The 20,897-nt window shown below is 33.1% G+C and overlaps 2 protein-coding genes across 2 annotated transcripts; both read right to left on the reverse strand.

The window, feature by feature from the left end:
* Positions 1 to 10,146: 10,146 nt before the first annotated feature.
* On the reverse strand, positions 10,147 to 14,567 carry LOC145307011 (thimet oligopeptidase-like). The gene is made up of 4 exons (XM_080149350.1): positions 14,499 to 14,567; positions 12,464 to 12,524; positions 11,245 to 11,382; positions 10,147 to 10,256 (listed from the first exon to the last, which is right to left on the reverse strand). The coding sequence occupies exons 1-4, from the start codon at positions 14,565 to 14,567 to the stop codon at positions 10,147 to 10,149; spliced, it is 378 nt and encodes a 125-aa protein (XP_080005476.1).
* A 1,740-nt stretch (positions 14,568 to 16,307) lies between these two features.
* Positions 16,308 to 20,436, reverse strand: LOC145307013 (thimet oligopeptidase-like). The gene is made up of 6 exons (XM_080149351.1): positions 20,311 to 20,436; positions 20,151 to 20,212; positions 18,286 to 18,382; positions 17,788 to 17,985; positions 17,474 to 17,585; positions 16,308 to 16,469 (listed from the first exon to the last, which is right to left on the reverse strand). Exons 1-6 carry the CDS (start codon positions 20,434 to 20,436, stop codon positions 16,330 to 16,332), a joined length of 735 nt encoding a protein of 244 aa, XP_080005477.1. The 3' UTR covers positions 16,308 to 16,329.
* Positions 20,437 to 20,897: the final 461 nt, after the last annotated feature.

Here is a 20,897-nt window from a genome sequence, read left to right on the forward strand (position 1 = left end):
TATTCAATCTTGCTAATTAGCAAGTTTAGCATCTGAGATTAAGTGCAATTTTGCATATTTTTGCCAATTTTTAAAAATTTTCAATCTTGCTAATTAGCAAGTTTAGCATATGAGATTTAGTGCAATTTTGCATATTTTCGCCAATTTTTTAAAATTTTCAATCTTGCTAATTAGCAAGTTTCGCAAATGAGATTTAGTGCAATTTTGCATATTTTCATAAATCTTTTAAAATTTTCAATCTTGCTAATTAGCAAGTTTAGCAAATGAGATTTAGTGCAATTTTGCATATTTTCATAAATTTGTTAAAATTTTCAATCTTGCTAATTAGCAAGTTTAGCATATGAGATTTAGTGCGATTTTGCATATTTTCGCCAATTTTTTAAATTCCCAATTTTCCTAATTAGCAAGTTTAGCATATGAGATTTAGTGCGATTTTGCATATTTTCGCCAATTTTTAAAAATTTTTTTAAATTTTCAATCTTGCTAATTAGCAAGTTTAGCAAATGAGATTTAGTGCAATTTTGCATATTTTCACAAATTTTTTAAAATTTTCAATCTTGCTAATTAGCAAGTTTAGCATATGAGATTTAGTTCAATTTTGCATATTTTCACCAATTTTTTAAAATTTTTAATCTTGCTAATTAGCAAGTTTAGCATATGAGATTTAGTGCAATTTTGCATATTTTTGCCAATTTTTTAAAATTTTCAATCTTGCTAATTAGCAAGTTTAGCAAATGAGATTTAGTGCAATTTTGCATATTTTCGTCAATTTTTTAAAATTTTCAATCTTGCTAATTAGCAAGTTTAGCATATGAGATTTAGTGCGATTTTGCATATTTTCGGCAATTATTGTTACATTCCCAATTTTGCTAATTAGCATGTTTAGCATATGAGATTTAGTGTGATTTTGCATATTTTCTCCAAATTTTTTTAAGTTCCCAATTTTCCTAATTAGCAAGTTTAGCAAATGAGATTTAGTGTAAATTTGCATATTTTCGTCAATTTTTTTAAATTTTCAATCTTGCTAATTAGCAAGTTTAGCATATGAGCTTTAGTGTGATTTTGCATATTTTCGCCAATTATTGTTACATTCCCAATTTTGCTAATTAGCATGTTTAGCATATAAGATTTAGTGCAATTTTGCATATTTTCGCCAATTTTTAAAAATTTTCAATCTTGCTAATTAGCATACATATACATATATTAAAAACACTTAAAAAATAAAGTTTTTTTAAAAAGTAAGAGACACCTAGCGGCAAATATTTGAACTATATAAAGTAAAAATTTGTTTAACTCTATTTTAAATGTGCAATGAAAAAGACAGCTCTCCACAATTCTATACAAAGGGAGGGAGGGGACATTGGGCTGTTTTTACACTAGTCCCCAAAGTCTTAGTATTGTTCCTTGGCTTAACAACTTTAGGGACTTTATTGAATTTTCATTGGTTGTGTTATTAAGTTGAGTGTTTAAACATTTCAATCACGAAAACTAATCTACAGAAGAGGTAATTTTGTGTGTCACCATTGAGGATATGCAAATCCCTTTAGATTTTATTGAGAACATTTCCCGTTAGATAGACAATGGATGTTTTTGGGTATTAATAGAGATGATGTGAATTGTCTTTTTTATATACCCATTATTTAGTTCAAAGATGAAAACGCATGAGCATTGTCGGTCAAATATGCGCACTAGACCAATAGCAGTTACATGAGGTGCATGTGAGAGCATATGAGCGGTCAAACTGGACACGTAATAAACAGGGAGGGATTGGGGATTGGAATTTAAAATATGCTGCTACCCAAATTTTATAAAACGTTTGCTCATTTTGGTTGGCTTTTAAAAGTTGGATACTTTTCTTAAATTTATATAAATATTTATCCCAAACTAAATCAAATACAGAATGCTTAACATTTGAAAATTAAAAAAACAGTGGTGCTTCGCTGATAACTTTGTGTTTGTTCGTTAAGATCTTGGTAATCATTAAACTGATTAAGTAATTCATTTTAGGGAAGCTTCATTAGGTCCGTTTTTAAGCAATTTTAGTTTATCATCTTATCTTGTTTATCAACATTTGGAATGTATGTATATCAATTTATGATCCTCGGCCTCTCAGGGCTAATTAATTTTGTCTTATAATTGTACATTATAATATCCGCGAAAAGCTGTTCATAATACGATGTTAGCTTATGAAACAAAATCTTTATGTTATTTCTTCCAATATGTGAATAATATTCAAAAAGATGCATATTTTGTTTAATAAGTTGAATTCTAACTCATCAAAAAAAGTTGATTTTTAACTTTTACCTGTACAGAGACCACCTGGAGGCCTGGAGCTCCGGAACCTGGAGGACTATTCAAAAAATCTTAAAACTTGGGAAATTCATCATATAAGAATGATTTTACGTATGTAACATAAGTTGTGTATAGAGAGAGATAGTTGTGTATGTATATTTATACATTTTTAAAGAGCAATTGAAAATTTAATGCAAACTCAGGGATCTAAAGTGATAAGACATTGAATGACAAAATTACCCCTTATATTATCAAAATTAGTGGCTGAAACGTTTGAACACTTAACTAAATTAACCAACCAATCAAAATTCTCCAAAGAAAAAAAATATTATTAACAATATTATAAAACTTTGGGGACTAGTATATTAAACAGCCCATTGTCCCCTCTTTCTCTTCAAACTTTTCCAACAAATAATCTAATTGTTCATAAGGGGTAATTAATTGTCAAAAAAAATCAATCTTTTATCTTTTATGAGAGCCGAGAAAATCACGTTTCCCCCAAACTAAGAAAGACGAACATTTCAAATTATAGAGTAGCTTCGCTACTGATAAAAAAACAATAAATATCAGAGAGAGAGAAAGGGGACAATGGGTATATTACACTGGTCCACAAAGTTTTCAATAACGTTTTCTTATTGGTTGACTTAAAAACTTTGGGGACTTTAGTGAATTTTGATAAGTTGGTTTATTAAGTTGAGTGTTCAAACTTTTAAACCACAAATTTTTAATCTACAGAAGGGGTAATTTTGTATATCAATTTATCGGCCATTTTCCTATCCCTGTATAACATACACTTCATAGAGTAGTTGCATTTATTCAATTGTTCATTAAAGTTTTTCCAGTTTGGCTTAAAAACTGACTATTATCCCCTTGATTAGAACTGGTTCTATGTTCGGAAGCTTAAGATCTCAATAACTACTGAACCGATTGGGCTTTCTATTTCAGGTAAGCTTAATATTTGTCTTGTGATAGTTTTAGGCTATTTTATTTTAAGTCGTGGATTGGTTTTAGGCTATTCTATTTTAAGTCTTGGGAAGGTTTTAGGCTTTTTAACTCTCCCCTTTGAATACAGAGCCACTAGAAGCTAGGGGCGTAACCGCTAGTATTATATAATGGATTATTATTACATGGATTTTACAATTTTAAGCAATTTTCTTGGGGGGTGGGACACCCCCACCGAATGAAAAATCAGGTTAATCAAACATCTTGATGCAAAGCCCCTAGAGGCTTTATATATCCTTTTATATAAAGTAGTAAGCGTTTTTTGTCTGTACTGAAGGATCTCGCTAACTGCTGAACCGATTTTGTTCTCCTTTACAGTGACGCTTCTTATAGGTCCTAGGAAGGTTTTAAACTATTTTGGGAGAGGGTGTCTTCACCCTCCTCCCCCCCAAAAATATCTTCTTTATCTTTTTGAAACTCAAATTTTGAATGGTATGAGGTCGACTTTTCCTCCTCCTACCTTAAAGGGACTGTGAACGTAAATTTTTCTCATCTTAATATCAAATCTTAACATTATCTCATTCATAATATCTCACAGATAGAGCAAAACGCGCTTTTGTTTGCTTAAAAAACGGCTTTTTCCGACGATTTTTATAAGGTACGGGGAAAGGAAGAAATTTTCCGTATTATATAAAATGTGCATTAAATTGCTTTTTTCTCCCATTATAGCTAAAATTAAACTTTTTCACATAGTTCTAGATTTTTCCTAACAGTTAAGCTGACTTTTAACATAATCCTTGCTTTAATCCAATGTATAGTTACTTAGAAATTGATAAAATAAGCAATATTTTTTTATTGAAAACCAAATACAATAACAAAGCCAGAAACAGGTTTTTTATTAGTATCCAATTAACTTTAAATGGCCCATCTCTCGCCCACCTTTAATTACAAATTTGTAAATAATAAAGACGCAATATTTCTTTATAAACAGTCTGATAAAAGTGTAAACTAATTCTCCAAAGTGGGTTATTTATTGTTCAACACAATAAAAAAGGATATTATTATTTTATATAACCTATGAGATTCAACCCTTTGTAGACAGTGAGGTATTTTTTTTGTCAATAATACGAATTTAAAATATGTCTTTATTACCTAATTACTATGTTATAAAAAAACGAATTGGCAATTTTATAGCATAAAATAAATCCTTAACAGTAAGTAAATTGTTTCAACTATATATGACAAGTTAAATATCCCTACAAACATTATAAGAAACAAAACCGTTCAGATTTTCCCTGTTTTTTCCTTTTTCCCTCTCAAAATACCATAAAATCAAGGCATTATTTCTGGATATTTTTGTGAATAGGACATTTTTGGTTGATCAGTGTAGTGAAATGTGCTTAGTAAATGTTAAGATTTGATAATCAGATGAGAAATTTTTACGTTCACACTCCCTTTAAGTAAAGTGCCCCTAGATGCTTCTAGGGGCGCAGCCACTAGTATACATATATAGCAAAGCTTTCTGTCCCTATAGGTTGAAATCTTTATTTTCATCAAATCCTAAAAGGAATAGATTATTTCATCGTTAGATGGTTGTCCGCGGATAGTAAAATGAAAACTTGTAAGATTAACTCCAGTGTTATTGATTTTATTTTACCCTATGCGGAAAAGTGTTTATTGTGATACATGACCCAAGAACCGGTTCTAATCCAGCATAAATTTATCAGATTCAATACCATACCGGTTAAATATTTGTCTGTTCTTGTATATGGAAATTTACGGATAATTAAAATTGACATTGAATTTGATATTCACTTAATATAAGGTGTAGAAAACAGGGATCTAAAGGAATAAGACAATGACAAATGAATTCATGTACATCCTCAATGATGACACACAAAATTACCCCTTCTGTAGATTAGAATTAGTGATTGAAATGTCTGAACACTTAACTTATTAAGGCAACCAATAAAAGTTCAATAAAAGTCCCCAAAGTTGTAAATCCAACGAAAAATACTAAGACTTTGGGGACTAGTGTAAAAAACAATGTCCGCTCCCTCCCTGTGTATAAAATTGTGGCGAGCTGTTTTTATATTTTTTCCATTTGCCATTTAAATTGGATTTCAACAAATTTATACTTTATATAGTTTAAATTTTTGCCGCTAACATTTTAGAAAATCATATTTTTTTTTGGTATTTTTGATATAAGTATGGTTGTTTAAAAATTAAATAAGTATATCATATTTTTATTAATTTCCTATTTCATTTTTTTTCCGGTATTTTGAAATTTATTGTAAGAAAGAATAACATAATCTGAACAACAGACAACAGTATACAAAATTTGAAAATTTTTAATATAAGATTGAAAGGATTATAGCTTCTCACTTAAGAATAAGTATACGAGATTCTCATTACTTAACTTCTGAACCAGAGGTTAAAGTTAAGCATATCTCAAGTAAATTAATGTGAATCCGCCAATATTTGCAAGGTAGATTAGAAAACATTAGCGTATTTGCAATACTTCTTGAGCCAGAGCTTACAATGTTTAGTTGAAATATGATGTAAAATTTCGTGAAAAATCTGCAAATAAACATACGGATCCGCTGGGTAGATTAGGAGAATGACTGCTAATTTGCAATGATACGTAAGCTAGAGCTAATATAATAGCCGCAAAAATAAATAGACAAAAGTTGCAAATTAGCAAGAATTTGGAGGGAATAAAATAGATAAAAGCCGCAAATTTGCAATGATTTTGAGGAAAATAGAGAATAGCCGCGAAAATAAAAAGATAAAAGTCGCGAATTTGCAAGAATTTTGAGGGAAAAATAGAGAATATCCGCGAATTTGCAAGGATTTCTTGAAAAAAAGCCGCGAATTCGCTAGTTTTATCTGCAATTTTTTTGCGATTTAAAAAGGCGAATTTATTAAAGGTGATGACAAAGAATCGCAAATATTTTGCGAAAAATGCTAATTCGCAAATTTTCTCAATTTTTTTTCGCTAAAAATTAGCGAATTTGCATATTTTCGTTCTCTCAAAAATCTAATTAACAAAGTCGCAATTATTAGCAACTTTTAGCTTGCTAATTCACAATTTTTAGCAACTTTTAGCTTGCTAATTCGCAATTTTTAGCCTATACATTTAGCAAAATTTTTCGCGAATTCGAAATTTTTTGCAAAAAAAACAAAAATTTTGCTAAAAACTGCTAATTTGCATTTAATCCCTTGCTAAAGTTCGCGATTTTGCCCGGCGAAATTGCTAATTTGTCGGCTGGGTATCTATCTATCTATCTTTCTATCTATATATATCTATCTATCTATCTATCTATCTATCTATCTTTCTTTCTATCTATATATATCTATCTATCTATCTATCTATCTATCTATCTATCTATCTATCTATCTATCTATCTATCTATCTATCTATCTATCAATCTATCTATCTATCTATACACCTTGTACAATCACAGCATGAACACAGTAAAAGTGTCTGACTGATTATGACGTAAAAAAAAATTTGCCAATGAGAGGCCACTATAAATTTTACCATTGGTCAATAATGGCCTGCCATTGGCTATTTTTTTTACGTCATAATCAGTCCGACACTTTTACTGTGTTCCATAGCATGCTCCTCTCTTAGTTTTCTGACTATTGTAATTGTAACTGTGGGAACTCCACCCCCATCATTCTACTCTATGCTTATATATTGTTACATTTCTATTTTTTAGTAGCGAAGCTACTTTATAATTCGAAATGATGTCCGTCTGTCCGTCCGTCCGTCTGTCCGTCCGTCCGTCTGAGACAAAGTGGGGGAAACGTGATTTTCTCGGCTCCTATAAAAGATAGACAGCTGAAATTTTTAGTGAAGATTCTTATAACATATGCCCATCTAATCTATACATTGTTTTGTCCAACCGTCTGTCATTTGGGGTGCTATATCGATTCCTACATTTTCATGTTTTTCTGATTTTCTCAACTCCTTTTTAAGATAATGGGCTGAAATTTTCAGGGATTGCTTAAATTTACATTTTACATATTTTCCTTAAGTTTTATTACGATTTTTTTATTAATAGGGGTGCTAGATCGATTCCTAGATTTTTAGGTTTTCTATTGTTTTCTCAATTCCTATTCAAAATTTACGGCTGAAATTATCAGGGATTGTATATGCTAATAGTCTACATATTTCCATCAAGTTTCATTAAGATTTGTTTATATATTGTGGTGCTAGATCGATTCCTAGTTTTTTAATTTTTCGTGATTTAAAGGTTGCGTGATTTTGAAGTTTTTGTCATTTCCCTATTTCATCAAATATATAGGATGACACTGGTATATGGTAAATATATTCATAATATACATTCATAATTTCTTAGCTTCGCTACTTATAGATGCTGTCATCCTTGTTGTCTATCTATTCTGTGTAAATATTGATTCTTATGTACTGCTTAATTATGAAACGAAAATGATTAATAACAGATTATGACGTTATATGATAAAATAACCAATGAGAGGCCAGCATAAATTTTACCATTGGTCAATTATAGTGTATAATGGCCTCTCAATGGTTTTTCTAACATATGTCGTCATCATCTATTGAGGGACTTTAATCATCTACTTATGAAACCATCAACACATCCAGTTCTAGCGAATCGGCATACACCCGCTCTATTATTAGAACGAACGTCCGGTGCAGGGCTGTAAGCCGCAGCTCCATAGCACAAAAGCTCTCTTGAATATGCGTGGCTGCAGCCTAAGCCATGTTACTGAGAGTTGCTAACAGTGTGTGGCTTATTCTGGTGCTTAAGAGGTCACGTAGCTTGTTTGTGAGCCTTTTATATGCTAGGCTGCGCATGAGAGGGCGGCTTTCATATAATTCAACTTGTCTTCCTTTTTTTTTCTTTGATTAAACCTCGCTAACCCTGCAGAACCTATACCCGTGGTAATAAACAAGAAAAAATATAAGACAAGGGTTTATCGTGGAAAGGTTGTTGGTGCTCAAATTGACAAACTAGAAATATTCATGGAGTAGCTTTGCTACTAAAATTGAACTGTATGATGTTTGAATTTTGTTTAGGAAGTAGACTTCTTATCAAACTAAAATTCTTTCATTAAAAGCGAGGCTTTTTATAATCATGGTCGGTCCGTCCATCCGTCACAGAGAGATAAGTATGTCCATAAACATTATCCTTTATCAAGCAGTTTTTCAACAAATTTACTTACATTTCTGCTTTGACTCTTATACATTTATATTCTGATTATTCAGTTCTGACTCTATACAAGTTTTAATGTCCATTTGTCCCTCCGTTTCAGTGCTTCAGTTTTATGGATGTTGTCATCCTTGTTTTATGATATAATTTTCCTCTTTTCCTCTACAGTTGGACGGACAGACCAACCATAATTCTAGATACCTTTGCTTTTATAAATCATGTTTTTTTTGCACTAGACTGCTGCAATATCATATAGTAGGGCCTTAACAGGCAGCTTAAGGGATAAGACAATGGATAATAAATTAATAGACATACCCACACGGATGATAGACAAAATTATTCCTTCTACCCAAAGATAAAAGTAGTTATATGACTTTGGGTACCAGTGTTATTTACAGTCCAATATTCATTCCCTCCCCATTTAATTTAATATTCATTGACTAACAATATAATAAGGTAGAGAAAGTATATTCTAACAGGGATCTAAAGGGATAAGACAATGGCCTATAACTTGATATACATCCTCAATGATGTTACACAAAATTACCCCTTATATTAAATTATCAATTAAATTCAAGAAATACGGCAGCAAAATCAGGGATTTAAAGGGATAAGACAATGACTGATAAATTGATGTACATCCCCAATGATGATACACAAAACTACCCCTTCATTAGATTAAGACTAGTGGTTAAAACGTTTGAACACTCAACAAAATTAACCAACCAATCAAAATTCATTTAACTCCCCAAAGTTGTAAAGCCAACAAATAAGAAAACGTTATTATAAAACTTTGGGGACTAGTGTAATAAACAGTTCATTGCCACCTCTCTCTCTCTCTCTGGATTTTATGTGCTTTATTACTTATGGATGTTGTCATCCTTGTTTAAAATAATATTACCATTAATTTAAAAATGTAAAAATTTGGACTACAATATTTTATTAAAAATCAAAATAATTTTTATTAAATACAATCAATTAAAAGTAAACTTCCTTTCAACAATTAATTTTTGGATCATGGAAAGAAAACAAATTTGCAAGTTTCGTCGTTTTTTCACAGTAGCTTTTCTCCTATTTCTAGCCCCTGCGGGGCCAATCTCCTAACCCTGCGGGGGCAATCATTAACCAAACCTAAACTAAAATAACCCATCAAAAGCTACTGTGCAAAATGGGATGAAACCCGCAACTTCGTTTTCTTCCCGTGATCCTAATTTTTCCCTCAAAGTATCTGTTAAGCACAAGAACACCCCCCCTCCCCTCTAATTTTTTTCTTCAAATGCCTAACTCCTACTGGAGCCCTAACCCTGCGGGGTACCCAGTACCCAATATGCAAGAGGAAGGGGGGGGGGGGGAGGATCAACAGAAACTTTGAGGAAACACACACCAAAAATTTTAACATGAATTTTGAGCTATTTCAAAAAATTAATAGTTAATGATATATATATGCTTAAGGGATAAGACAATGGACAATAAATAAATAAGTTGATAAGCCAACGAATAAGAAAATATTACTAAGAAACTTTGGGGACTAGTACAATAACCAGCTCATTGTCCCCTCTCTCTCTCTCTGGCTAGGTTTATTACTTTGTCTTATCCCTTCAGATCCCTGAAATTTTCTTATTTATATATAAAATATCGTATTATAGACAGCAGTCCGCAGATACTATCCGCGGATAGTACTACTGAGAACCGGTTTTAATCTAGTGTGGTTTTAAGCTGTCCGTTGGATGGTGTCCAGTCCTTTGCTTCTCAGGAAGGCCTCTGGGTTGGGAGAGCGGCCAAGGAAATCTTCCAGCAGAGCCATTGCATCGCGAGATCCACCTAGGATAGATAGATAGATAAATAGGTAGATGGATAGATACATAAATAGATAGATAGATACATAAATAGATAGATAGATACATAAATAGATAGAAAGGTTGGGGGAAAGGCCAATTAAATATTCCAGGAGAGCCATTGTATCGCGAGATCCACCTAGGATAGATGGATAGATTAATATAGATAGATTGATAGATGGATAGATAGATAGATAGATAGATAAATAGATAGATCGATACTTAAATAAATTGAGAGATACATAAATAGATTAAGAGAACGGCCAAAAAAATCTACCAGCAAAGCGTCGCGGGATCCACCTAGGATTTATGGATGGATTAATAGATAGATTGATAGATAGATGGATATATTGATAGATAGTTAAGTTAGATAGATACATAAATAGATAGATAGATGACTAAATGGATGGATAGAATAATAGATCAATAGATAGATGGATAGATGAGTGAATTAATAGATTAATAGATGGATGGGTGAATGGATAGATAAATAAAAAATGTATAGATTAATATATGGATGGATGGATAAATTGATGATAGATGTATGGATTGGTTGATAGAAGAATAAATAAATAGATGGATTAATATATGAGTGAGTGGATGAATAGATAGATGGATAAATTGATAGATAGATACACAAAAGGATAGATTGATATATAGAGATGGATGGATGAATAGATAAATAAAAGGATGGGTTAATTATTAGATAGATGGATAGATAGATTAATAATTTTATAGAAGAATGGATAGATATATGGATGGATTCTACAAATATCAGAGTACCTAATATTCTACCTTGGGGCACTTCAAAGGACCTAATATGTTTGATTACCTGGGACCAGAATCTTGTTTCTGTAATCAAGGCCAGTTTTCTCAATCATGAGGAATATAGACAGCTTTCTGCGGATATTATGAGGATAGTATGGCTGAGAACCGGTTCTAATCCAGCGGATATTAATAGGATTAAGCATTACCTGGGACCAGAATCTTGTTTCTGTAATCAAGGCCAGCTTTCTCATTCATGACTCCACCATCCTTAGCAAATCTAGCCTCAGACATGTCCTGAGAGTAAACTTGGCTCCACATGTAGCCGTAATACTGGCCATCATACCCTACAACAATAATGGATATAAAATACGTGGATATAGTGTCATCAATCTAGTTTCCTATTATTAGGGTTGCCAATCCTCAAACTTTTACAAAAATCCACCAAATAAAATAGTGGATTCATCAGACAGACAGACAGACAGACAGACAGACAGACAGACAGACAGATAGATAGATAGATAGACAAATAGATAAACAAATTGATAAGACAGAGAGGTGGAAGATAGAAAGACTGATATATGGACAGATAGATAGACAGACAGACAGACAGACAAATAGATAAACATATTGATAAGACAGATAGGTAGACAGATAGAAAGACAGATATATAGATAGATAGATAGACAGATAGACAAATATATAGACAAATAGACAGATAAATATCAAGTTATTTAGAAAGAGAGATATAAAAACAGATTGATAAATATATTCGGTAAATTCCTCCTACAAATTTTTTTTTCCCTTTTGAAAATTTGAGTAGCCCCCCCCCCCCCGACAACAAAATAATATTTTCCATGAAATATTATAATGTGTGAAAGGAAAGAGAGGAGAGGAGGGGAGGGAAGATAGAGACATAAGCCTCTTTAGCCGCTGTGGCAACCGGTTAGCTAACACTCAGGTTACTACCACAAGCCTCACGCGACTGATTGTTATCCTGTCTTTACAGTTTATTTATACAAAAAAATCTGCAAAGCTTTCAAAATACTCGTGTGTGATTGGTCAAAAATGAAACACTCTGATTGGTTGGAAGAGGAACTCTTTGATTTGGACTTTCTTCAATTCTGTCGGGGATGGAGCGCGAGAGAAGGAGGAGCCGCAAGCACATATAAATATTCGTACATGTAGCAAAATTAGGTCAGTTTACTATGAAATTAGGATCAGGACAAAACGCCGTGGGGATTGGGTTGGGAGGGGGGGGAGTGCGAGAGAGTACAAATCCAGAGAGTAATTTAAATATTAAATTTTCACATTTAAAAACTTAGTGTTTTATAACATTTGCGCCCAAATGTTTACCAAGATTAGCGCCGGGAATCCCAACCATGATGCAAACAGTATTAAATTTAAATGAATATCTCAATTGTTTACCAACACTTCCGCCGTCAAGTTTACCAAGAAGAGCGCCGGCAAGCCCAACCATGATGCCATCCTGTTTAGGACAAAAACATTATCAAGTTTGAGATCATATGTAATCTTTTTAAACTTTAGTACCTAAGGAAAAGGTTTGCATAATTAAAGGGATTTAAACGTAAAAATCGATCATGAAGCATGAAAGAACGGCGATTCTTATTTGTCCAAGGAATCTACTCAAAAAAAATCAGACTCCTATCTCTATTTTAAGTGGGTTTTTTTCCACGAAAGGTTAACGTCAATTTTGTGAAAGGAAAAAAATACTTGATCCGAAATTTAAACTTAAAACCTACGGACAAAGATTACATAATTATATGGGTTTAAACGTAAAAATCGGACACGAAGCATAAAAGAACGGCAATTTTCATTTGTCTAAGGAATCTACACAAAAAAATTCAGATTCCTATCGTTATTTTTAGTGGGTTTTTTTGCAAAAAAAAGTTAATGATAATTTTGTTACAGGAAAAAAATAATTGATCCGAAATTTAAACCTAGTAAATGAAAACTAGCATAAATCCTGCCATGTTGGTCTGCCCCCAGCCCCTTACCAATAAATGAGGTCCATATTAGCAACCTAACTATACAACATGTTCTACCTTGTAAATATTTCCATGAATGAGGGATCTTTTATTTTTTTCAGTATTGTAAGTAATTTATTTTTACGTTAAAAATTGTCAAATTTAACGATACTTTTTAACAAATATTGTTAGTAATTTAATGGGTTTAGAATAACATAAATATTTGGCCGTAGTGCTCGGCTCCCTAGCCTATAACCTAACCTAACTAAAATAGTTTTTTGAAATTTATAAAATTAGAGTACCCTTGACAACTAACATCTGTGGCCGCAGCGCCCGGCTCCCTAGCCTATAACCTAACCTAACCTAACCTAAAATAGTTTTTTGAAATTTATAAAATTAGAGTACCCTTGACAACTAACATCTGTGGCCGCAGCGCTCGGCTCCATAGCCTATAACCTAACCTAACCTAAAATAGTTTTTTAAATTTATAAAATTAGCGTACCCTTGACAACTAACATCTGTGGCCGCAGCGCTCGGCTCCCTAGCCTATAACCTAACCTAACCTAACCTAAAATAGTTTTTTGAAATTTATAAAAATAGAGAACCCTCGACAACGAACATCTGTGGCCGCAGCGCTCGGCTCCCTAGCCTATAACCTAACCTAACCTAACCTAAAATAGTTTTTTGAAATTTATAAAAATAGAGAACCCTCGACAACCAACATCTGTGGCCGCAGCGCTTGGCTCCCTAGATTATAAGCTAACCTAACCTAAAATATTTTTTGGAAATTTTAAAAATTAGATTACCCCTCTCATCAATAGCGCGCGAAAATTTAAACATTTTTCGGCCCCCCCCCTCCTTATTTTAGAATAATAATCTCATTGATAGTTTTTGTGGCTCTAAACAGAGCTATTAGTAATTGTTAAAACAATATCATTAAATAATAAAAAAAGCGCATCGTGGGTACTGGTTCCCACTCATAGCTGCCATCTTCATTTTCTAGGCAAGCCTCTTTCTTTCTTTGTATCTTCTTTTCTGTCCTCTAATATCTCGGTGCTTGCTTACATGTGAAGACCGGAGCACCGAAAACCCCCCCCCCCCCGCTTAGTTTTGACAAAAATCAAAAATAAGGGGGGGGTAGTTTTTTAATGTCTGGAAAACGGCAAGGAGGAAAAAAGCACCGCAAGGCAAAGAATTAACCCCCCCCTTAATTTTGAAGAAAATCAAAAATAAGGGGGGGGTAGTTTTTTCACGCCAGAAAGTTGAGTGAGGTAAATCAAGAAAATCCAGTATACCAGAGGGGAAACCTTATTACAGGGATATTCATGTTTTGGGGCATAATTTCCTTATTTATTGACTTTGGCCAGTAAAAGGTTTTAATTTTGCGCAAATTTGGCTACTCAAATTTTCAAATTGATAAAAAATTTTGTAACAGGATAACGCCATATATTCACATATTCTATATCCATTCCTACGAGGTGTCTAAAGGTTGCAGCAAAGTTGGTGTCATCAATTGTGGACATGTCAAACATTTCCTTGTTCATTTTCTCCCATTCTGCTGCTGTATCTACATTCTGGGATCCTGTGTTTTTGAAACATGTAGATAAACTTTGTGCTCCAGTGCAATTTACATTCCAATGTCCCCTCCCTCCCTCTGGGTATTAATGCTATGGATCAGAGTTATGGAATCTCAATCATGAAGTTTTTTATCCAATCTTTACAGGAGAGGTATTTTTGGAAAGAGAAATATATAAAGAAAACGCATATGTAAATTAGAAAATCCGCAGAAATCATGTTTGCATATAAAAGTTTAAACATAAAAAATATCTTCAGTGTTACTTTTTTACCTTTTATGATAAGAAAGGCATAGAAACAAAATAGATGATTTTTTTAAAAAGTCAACACAATAATTGGCATAAAATCATCCTGAATGTGAAATTTAGATATAGAATCCTTTTTAGAGAAAATAAAGTGCAAAAAGTAATTTAAATTAAATTTGGCATTTCTCTGTTTACCTAATAACTTAATAAAAAGAGTTTTTATGCGCTACTTTGGTAAGGCTTAAACCTAAAAGTGTAATTTAATCAATAACAGTGTTGAAAAAAGTTATAACTTGTTTTACAGGTAGTTTTTGGTTACTATTTTTATAATAGTTATTTCTCGCATCATATTATAAACGGTTCCGGGGATATAGAATGTACAATTATAAGATTAAAACCAGTTTTTAATCTTATGATTGTACATTTTTATATTTGTAGAAAGCTGGATATAATACAATTCTAGACAGAGTTTTTTCGTATGGATGAGAACCGGTTCCTATCCATCGGATTCGAATGAATATGAGAAACATTTATCTGATATGTACATCAAAATCAAAAAGAACTTTTTCTTTAGATTTTCATACTTTGCATAAAAAGTCTTGGTTACTTTTTGCAATATACCTATTTGCTCTAAAAAGGATTCTAAAATGTGAATGTGAATATTCTACCTTTACCTAATATGCTACCTTGAGCCACTCCATTCTAGAAACATAGTAGGACCTAATATGCTGCCTTGGGGCACTCCATTATAGGAACATGAGAGGACCTAATATGCTACCTTGGGGAACTCCATTCTAAAGATATCATAGGTCCTAATATGCTACCTTAGAGCACCCTTTTCTAACGACATTAGAGGACCTTATATAATACCTTGGGGGACTCCATTTCTATAAACATTAAAAGTCCTAATATGCTACCTTGGGGGACTCCATTTCTAGAAACATTAAAGGTCCTAATATGCTATTTTGGGGGACTCCATTTCTAGAAACATTAAAGGTCCTAATATGCTACCTAGGGGGACTCCATTTCTAGAAACATTAAAGGTCCTAATATGCTATCTTGGGGGACTCCATTTCTAGAAACATTAAAAGTCCTAATATGCTATCTTGGGGGACTCCATTTCTAGAAACATTAAAGGTCCTAATATGCTATCTTGGGGGACTCCATTTCTAGAAACATTAAAAGTCCTAATATGCTATCTTGGGGGACTCCATTTCTAGAAACATTAAAGGTCCTAATATGCTATCTTGGGGGACTCCATTTCTAGAAACATTAAAAGTCCTAATATGCTATCTTGGGGGACTCCATTTCTAGAAACATTAAAGGTCCTAATATGCTATCTTGGGGGACTCCATTTCTAGAAACATTAAAGGTCCTAATATGCTATCTTGGGGGACTCCATTTCTAGAAACATTAAAAGTCCTAATATGCTATCTTGGGGAACTCCATTCTAAAAATATAAAAATGGGAATGTCCCATAATTAATCTACATTCCTGAGTGGAGCTTCTGATCATAGCTGGCCAGCAGGATCTGTCTCAGGTTGAAGATTCCAGCATTGGCATTCTTGGACTGGATCAACTTGTGTAACATCTCGGCAGGCAGAGCACTCCCATCCTTGTAGTGACCTGAACAAAATGTACAATATGTCTCAGAAAACGCCATCCTCAAAGCAAAGCAAAGCTACTCTATCTTTCACTTTAAAGGGCCATAAAGTATAAAATTAAATTTTTGTGAAATGAATTTTAAGGGTACTTTTTGGGTCTCAAAGTCAGACAAAAAAATTTTTTTCATAAATTTTTTCACCTAGGTGTAAAGATCCACCTACACAAAAATTGGTAAGACCTAGAACTGATCTGTAAAAACCTTTTAAACTATGAATTGCCCGTTCTTGCCAAATCCGTTGAGAACTTAAATGTAGAGTTAATATTTTTTTCAAAAATGCCCAAAGTTCACGTGGGGTATTTTTCAGTAACATTGAAAAAAAAATTCAAATTCGATTTTTAAGATCAATGTTCAGGTTTCTTTGATAAAATCTAAAATTCAATATGGGCTTTTTAAGAACTAGGCCAAAAACTGAATAGAACAGGTTTTTTTTATATAAAAAATTTAAATTTTGTTTTTTAAGAAAATTTTTGCAAGAAAAAAATCAAAATTTCTCGTTTTATAAAAAAAATGATTTTTGACATAGTAGGAATAGTCCGATCCTTATGAAAATTTTTGTGGTTAATCCCTATAACCTAAACTAATTATGATTATTTATGTTTGACTGGCCTTTTGGCCGTTTTTTATCGATTTTTTTTTAGGTTAAAAAGACGTTACCTGTCATGCCCCACCGTGGGGCATTGGTCCGTAATTTCTTTGAGTCCAATTATGACAAACTTCTAAAAGTCCTAGGATAACATCCTTATAGGACCTGATAGTCCATTCCGTAAGCTTTCTAATGGTCTTGGTCCCATTTAAAAATATTAATATTTACCCCATTTTTTTTCTTAAAAAAACCGAAAAAATTACCGGTTCAGCCCCGCCTCACCCTAGGTATGGGGTATATTTTAGTTTATAGCATTGATAGCAGTCCAACTGATTTGAATCAGAGGAATTAATTGATGGACTCCACATAAAATTGGATTACCTGACATGAGGCTGAGGGACTCTTCCTGCCAGCACCAGTTCTCCAACATCTGGCTTGGCGCCTCCACAAAGTCTCTTTCCACATGGGTGCCGAAGAATTTGCTTGTATCAGCCTGTGACAATTGAATATATAAGACCCAGTATAACTAAATCTAAACTAAAATAACAGTGGCAGATCAATCTGGCCATTTTATTGGTGAAAAAGGTGCTCACATATAAGATGCTTGTTTGTAAAGGGGAACTATATTGGTTTAGCAGCGGCTAGCAAGACCCTTGGCTACAGACAATAAACTGTAATATTATGAAATATGATACCTGAGAACAGATGCCGTGCATGACATGACCAAACTCGTGGAAGTAAGTCTCGACCTCCTTGTGGTCCAGCAGCGAGGGTTTGTCCGCTGTCGACTTGGAGAAGTTGCAGATCATTGCCACCACGGATTTCTGCCGTTCACCTGAAATAATATCATATTGTAGACAGCTTTCCGTGGATATTATGCCCGAGAACTGGTTCTAATCCATCGGATATTTATCGGTTTCTACAATCAACATGGAGAAGTTTTAGATTAATGCAACAACAGATTTCTGTCTTTCTCCTGTAATATGTTTGTATTATAGGCAGCTTTCAGGCAGACAAATATGCTACCTGCATGTAAATTTCAAAGCATATTACCTTTGTTATGAGGACATCCATGCTGAAGCTGCACCATGCAAGCATGTCTATATTTACCATTTCTGGGATACAGAGGACCTAATATGCTACCTTGGGGGGCTCCATTCTGGAAAAATCAGAGGACCTAAAAAGCATATTACCTTTGTTGTCAAGACATCCTTGCTGAAGTTGCACCATACAAGCATGTCCATATTTACCATCTCTGGGATACAGGTCCAGATAAAAATAACCCAGCACCTATAAAGAAAAACACTTAAAATCAGTTGGAATTTTTTTCCAGTATTTCTTTGAAACAGACTAGAACTGGTTCTCACCTATACTGAAAAACTATGTATATCACCATATTATTTCTAGTTTTTTAAAAATTCAGTAATACACAATCAGAAGATTAAACCATTTTTTTAGCCTGTGCCTTCAGCATCTGGTTTTAGAATTATAATTCTATATTTTTTTAACAGCAGAAAGCAGTTTATAATTATGATGCAATATATAACTATTTTTTTCAATGTCTCTAGTGGTACTTAGGACTGTTTCTTACTGAAAGTCTATGAACTTTTTATTTTGAATCTTTTTAGTAGGTACCCAGCTCTTACACCATACAAAACATTTTCAGGTGTCAATTACAGTTACCTGTCCAATGAAGATGTCCTGAACCTGGAGGCTTAGACATCATTATGTCAAACCTACTAGTTGCCAAGCGTAGAGTGTTCAAAAACAAACTTATAACCCCTATTATTAAGTTGACAATCCTTAAATCAGCTGCATTCTGTAAGGGATAAACAAGCACTGAATGTTTATTTATTTTCTTTTATGAATCTTTTTCAGAATCTTTTTAAATTTTTATATTATTAATCACTCTTGAACAAAATCTTTTCAATAGGTACAAATCCAAACAAAATAAATAGCACTTAAACAAAATTCTTTTCTTTTCATTTTATTTTCATTTCTTATTTTTCATTTTACATCTTATCTTACCTTCAAATATTTACACCCACATGGTGAACTTGTTAACATTCTAATGTTTATCTAACACTTATTAATCCATAGATTGCCACAGGGATGTAGGAAAATGTTGGGATGAGAATAAGTCACTAGGTACCTACTAAAATGGGATGATATATCCCATGGGATATAAAATAACATTATAGTGTACAATCAACTAATCCTGGGAAATGTTGGGGTGGGGCAAGGGAGGGTCCAAAACGGGAATAGAAACGTAGGGTAACTCTACGGCATCGGTAACATAATCGTACTGATCTTATTCTTGTAAACCCCAAAACTAGTTGGGTGGAACTGTTGCCATAATGGTACTATTAGCGAATTTATTTTATTTTATATGTAGTTATTATTATATCATTCATGCAATATCCTACATATAAGCTCTGACGCAATTTGGTAAGTGCTGCAACGACACCATGCAGTTAAACAACCCTGAAGGGTTAAGCCATCCACTCGTGTCACAGCTGCTCAGTGTTCATAATTAAAATGTCATGAAATCATATTTAAAAATAAAATGTATGTGAATAAGGAGGAGAAGTAATGTTCAATACAGCCCTGAGCTGGTACATACCTTAAACATATTTGTGTAAATTAAATAAACTGATAAAAATTACATTCCTGAATCAATAATCCAATGTTATTGTGATTAATATATTAATCTGAACAATGCAATCTATTTCAGAAAGAAACCTAACTAATTAAATATAAATTGTAATCTCTTTCAGGAAGAAATCTATAGTAAAAACATTGTAAACTTTATCAGTAACTCGCCCTAGTTGTATGCACCTTAGGAAATAAATCTTATCTTATCTTACCCAGATGCTTTATATGACATGGAAAAATAAAAATCAGACAAAGCGTTTAACTGTCCACTGGAGTTATCCTCAACCTTGTAGACCTGGACATCATCATGCCACAACTCCATGTCATCAAGCTCAGGGTGTTCAAAACTTTTGATCCTTTCTTACTAAACATTCTAGAAACACCAAAGGGCCTAATATGCTACCTTGGGGCACTCCATTCCAGAAATATCAGAAGACCCAATATACTACCTTGGGGAACTCCATTCTATAAATATCAGAAGACCTAATATGCTACCTTGGGAAACTCCATTCTAGAAATATCAAAAGACCTATTATTTTCAGTGTTTGTATGATTAAAGTTACCTGTCCACTAGAGTTGTCTTCCACCTTGTAGACCTGGACATCATCGTGCCCAAATTCCATATCATCAAGCTTGGTGAACTTGAGGCCCAGGATGCACTGGTATATCTCCAACAATCCTCTGTACATATTTACTTTAATCTTTTTATCCTTATAATAAAGTAAAAGAATGTCTGTCTGTCTGTCTATAAGTATGTCTTTGTACCAAAGGATCTTGCTAACTGCTGAACCAATATGGTTCTCCTTTACAGGGTAGCTTCTCAGAGGTCCAGGGAAGGTTTATAACTATTTTGGGTGAGGGTACCACCACCCTCCCAAGAGAAATTGCCCCCAGAAATTGTTTTTAAATCTAAAATAAAAAATTAGGGACATTGAGCTGTTTGTTACACTAGTCTGTAAGTTTTTATTATAACGTTTTCTTATTCACTGGCTTAACAACTTTAAGTACTTTCTAGAATTTTATTAAATATTAATTAATAAACATTGAAATGAAAGGAAAACATGCAGTTATACATATACTATATAATCTTAAATTGAAGTAGGTATGCCCAGGGAGTAAGGGAGGGGGCAATGGGCAATTAATTCAATAT

The sequence above is a fragment of the Acartia tonsa genome, chromosome 15 (genome assembly GCF_053477335.1).
Source record: "Acartia tonsa isolate MP-2025a chromosome 15, ASM5347733v1, whole genome shotgun sequence".
Classification (NCBI taxonomy): Eukaryota; Metazoa; Arthropoda; class Copepoda; order Calanoida; family Acartiidae; genus Acartia; species Acartia tonsa.

What these genes read in the sequence shown, in the direction of transcription:
- LOC145307011 (XM_080149350.1), bottom strand. Translation starts at nt 14,567, where the DNA reads ATGAACAAGGAAATGTTTGACATGTCCACAATTGATGACACCAACTTT. An exon ending in CTGCAACCTTTAGACACCTC is followed by an intron (nt 12,525 to 14,498) that starts GTAGGAATGGAT and finishes TGTCCTAAACAG; the next exon opens with GATGGCATCATGGTTGGGCT. An exon ending in AAACAAGATTCTGGTCCCAG is followed by an intron (nt 10,257 to 11,244) that starts GTAATGCTTAAT and finishes TATCTATCCTAG; the next exon opens with GTGGATCTCGCGATGCAATG.
- LOC145307013 (XM_080149351.1), bottom strand. Translation starts at nt 20,436, where the DNA reads ATGTACAGAGGATTGTTGGAGATATACCAGTGCATCCTGGGCCTCAAG. An exon ending in AGGATGTCTTGACAACAAAG is followed by an intron (nt 17,986 to 18,285) that starts GTAATATGCTTT and finishes CCGATGGATTAG; the next exon opens with AACCAGTTCTCGGGCATAAT. An exon ending in GTCCCTCAGCCTCATGTCAG is followed by an intron (nt 16,470 to 17,473) that starts GTAATCCAATTT and finishes CATTTTGTTCAG; the next exon opens with GTCACTACAAGGATGGGAGT.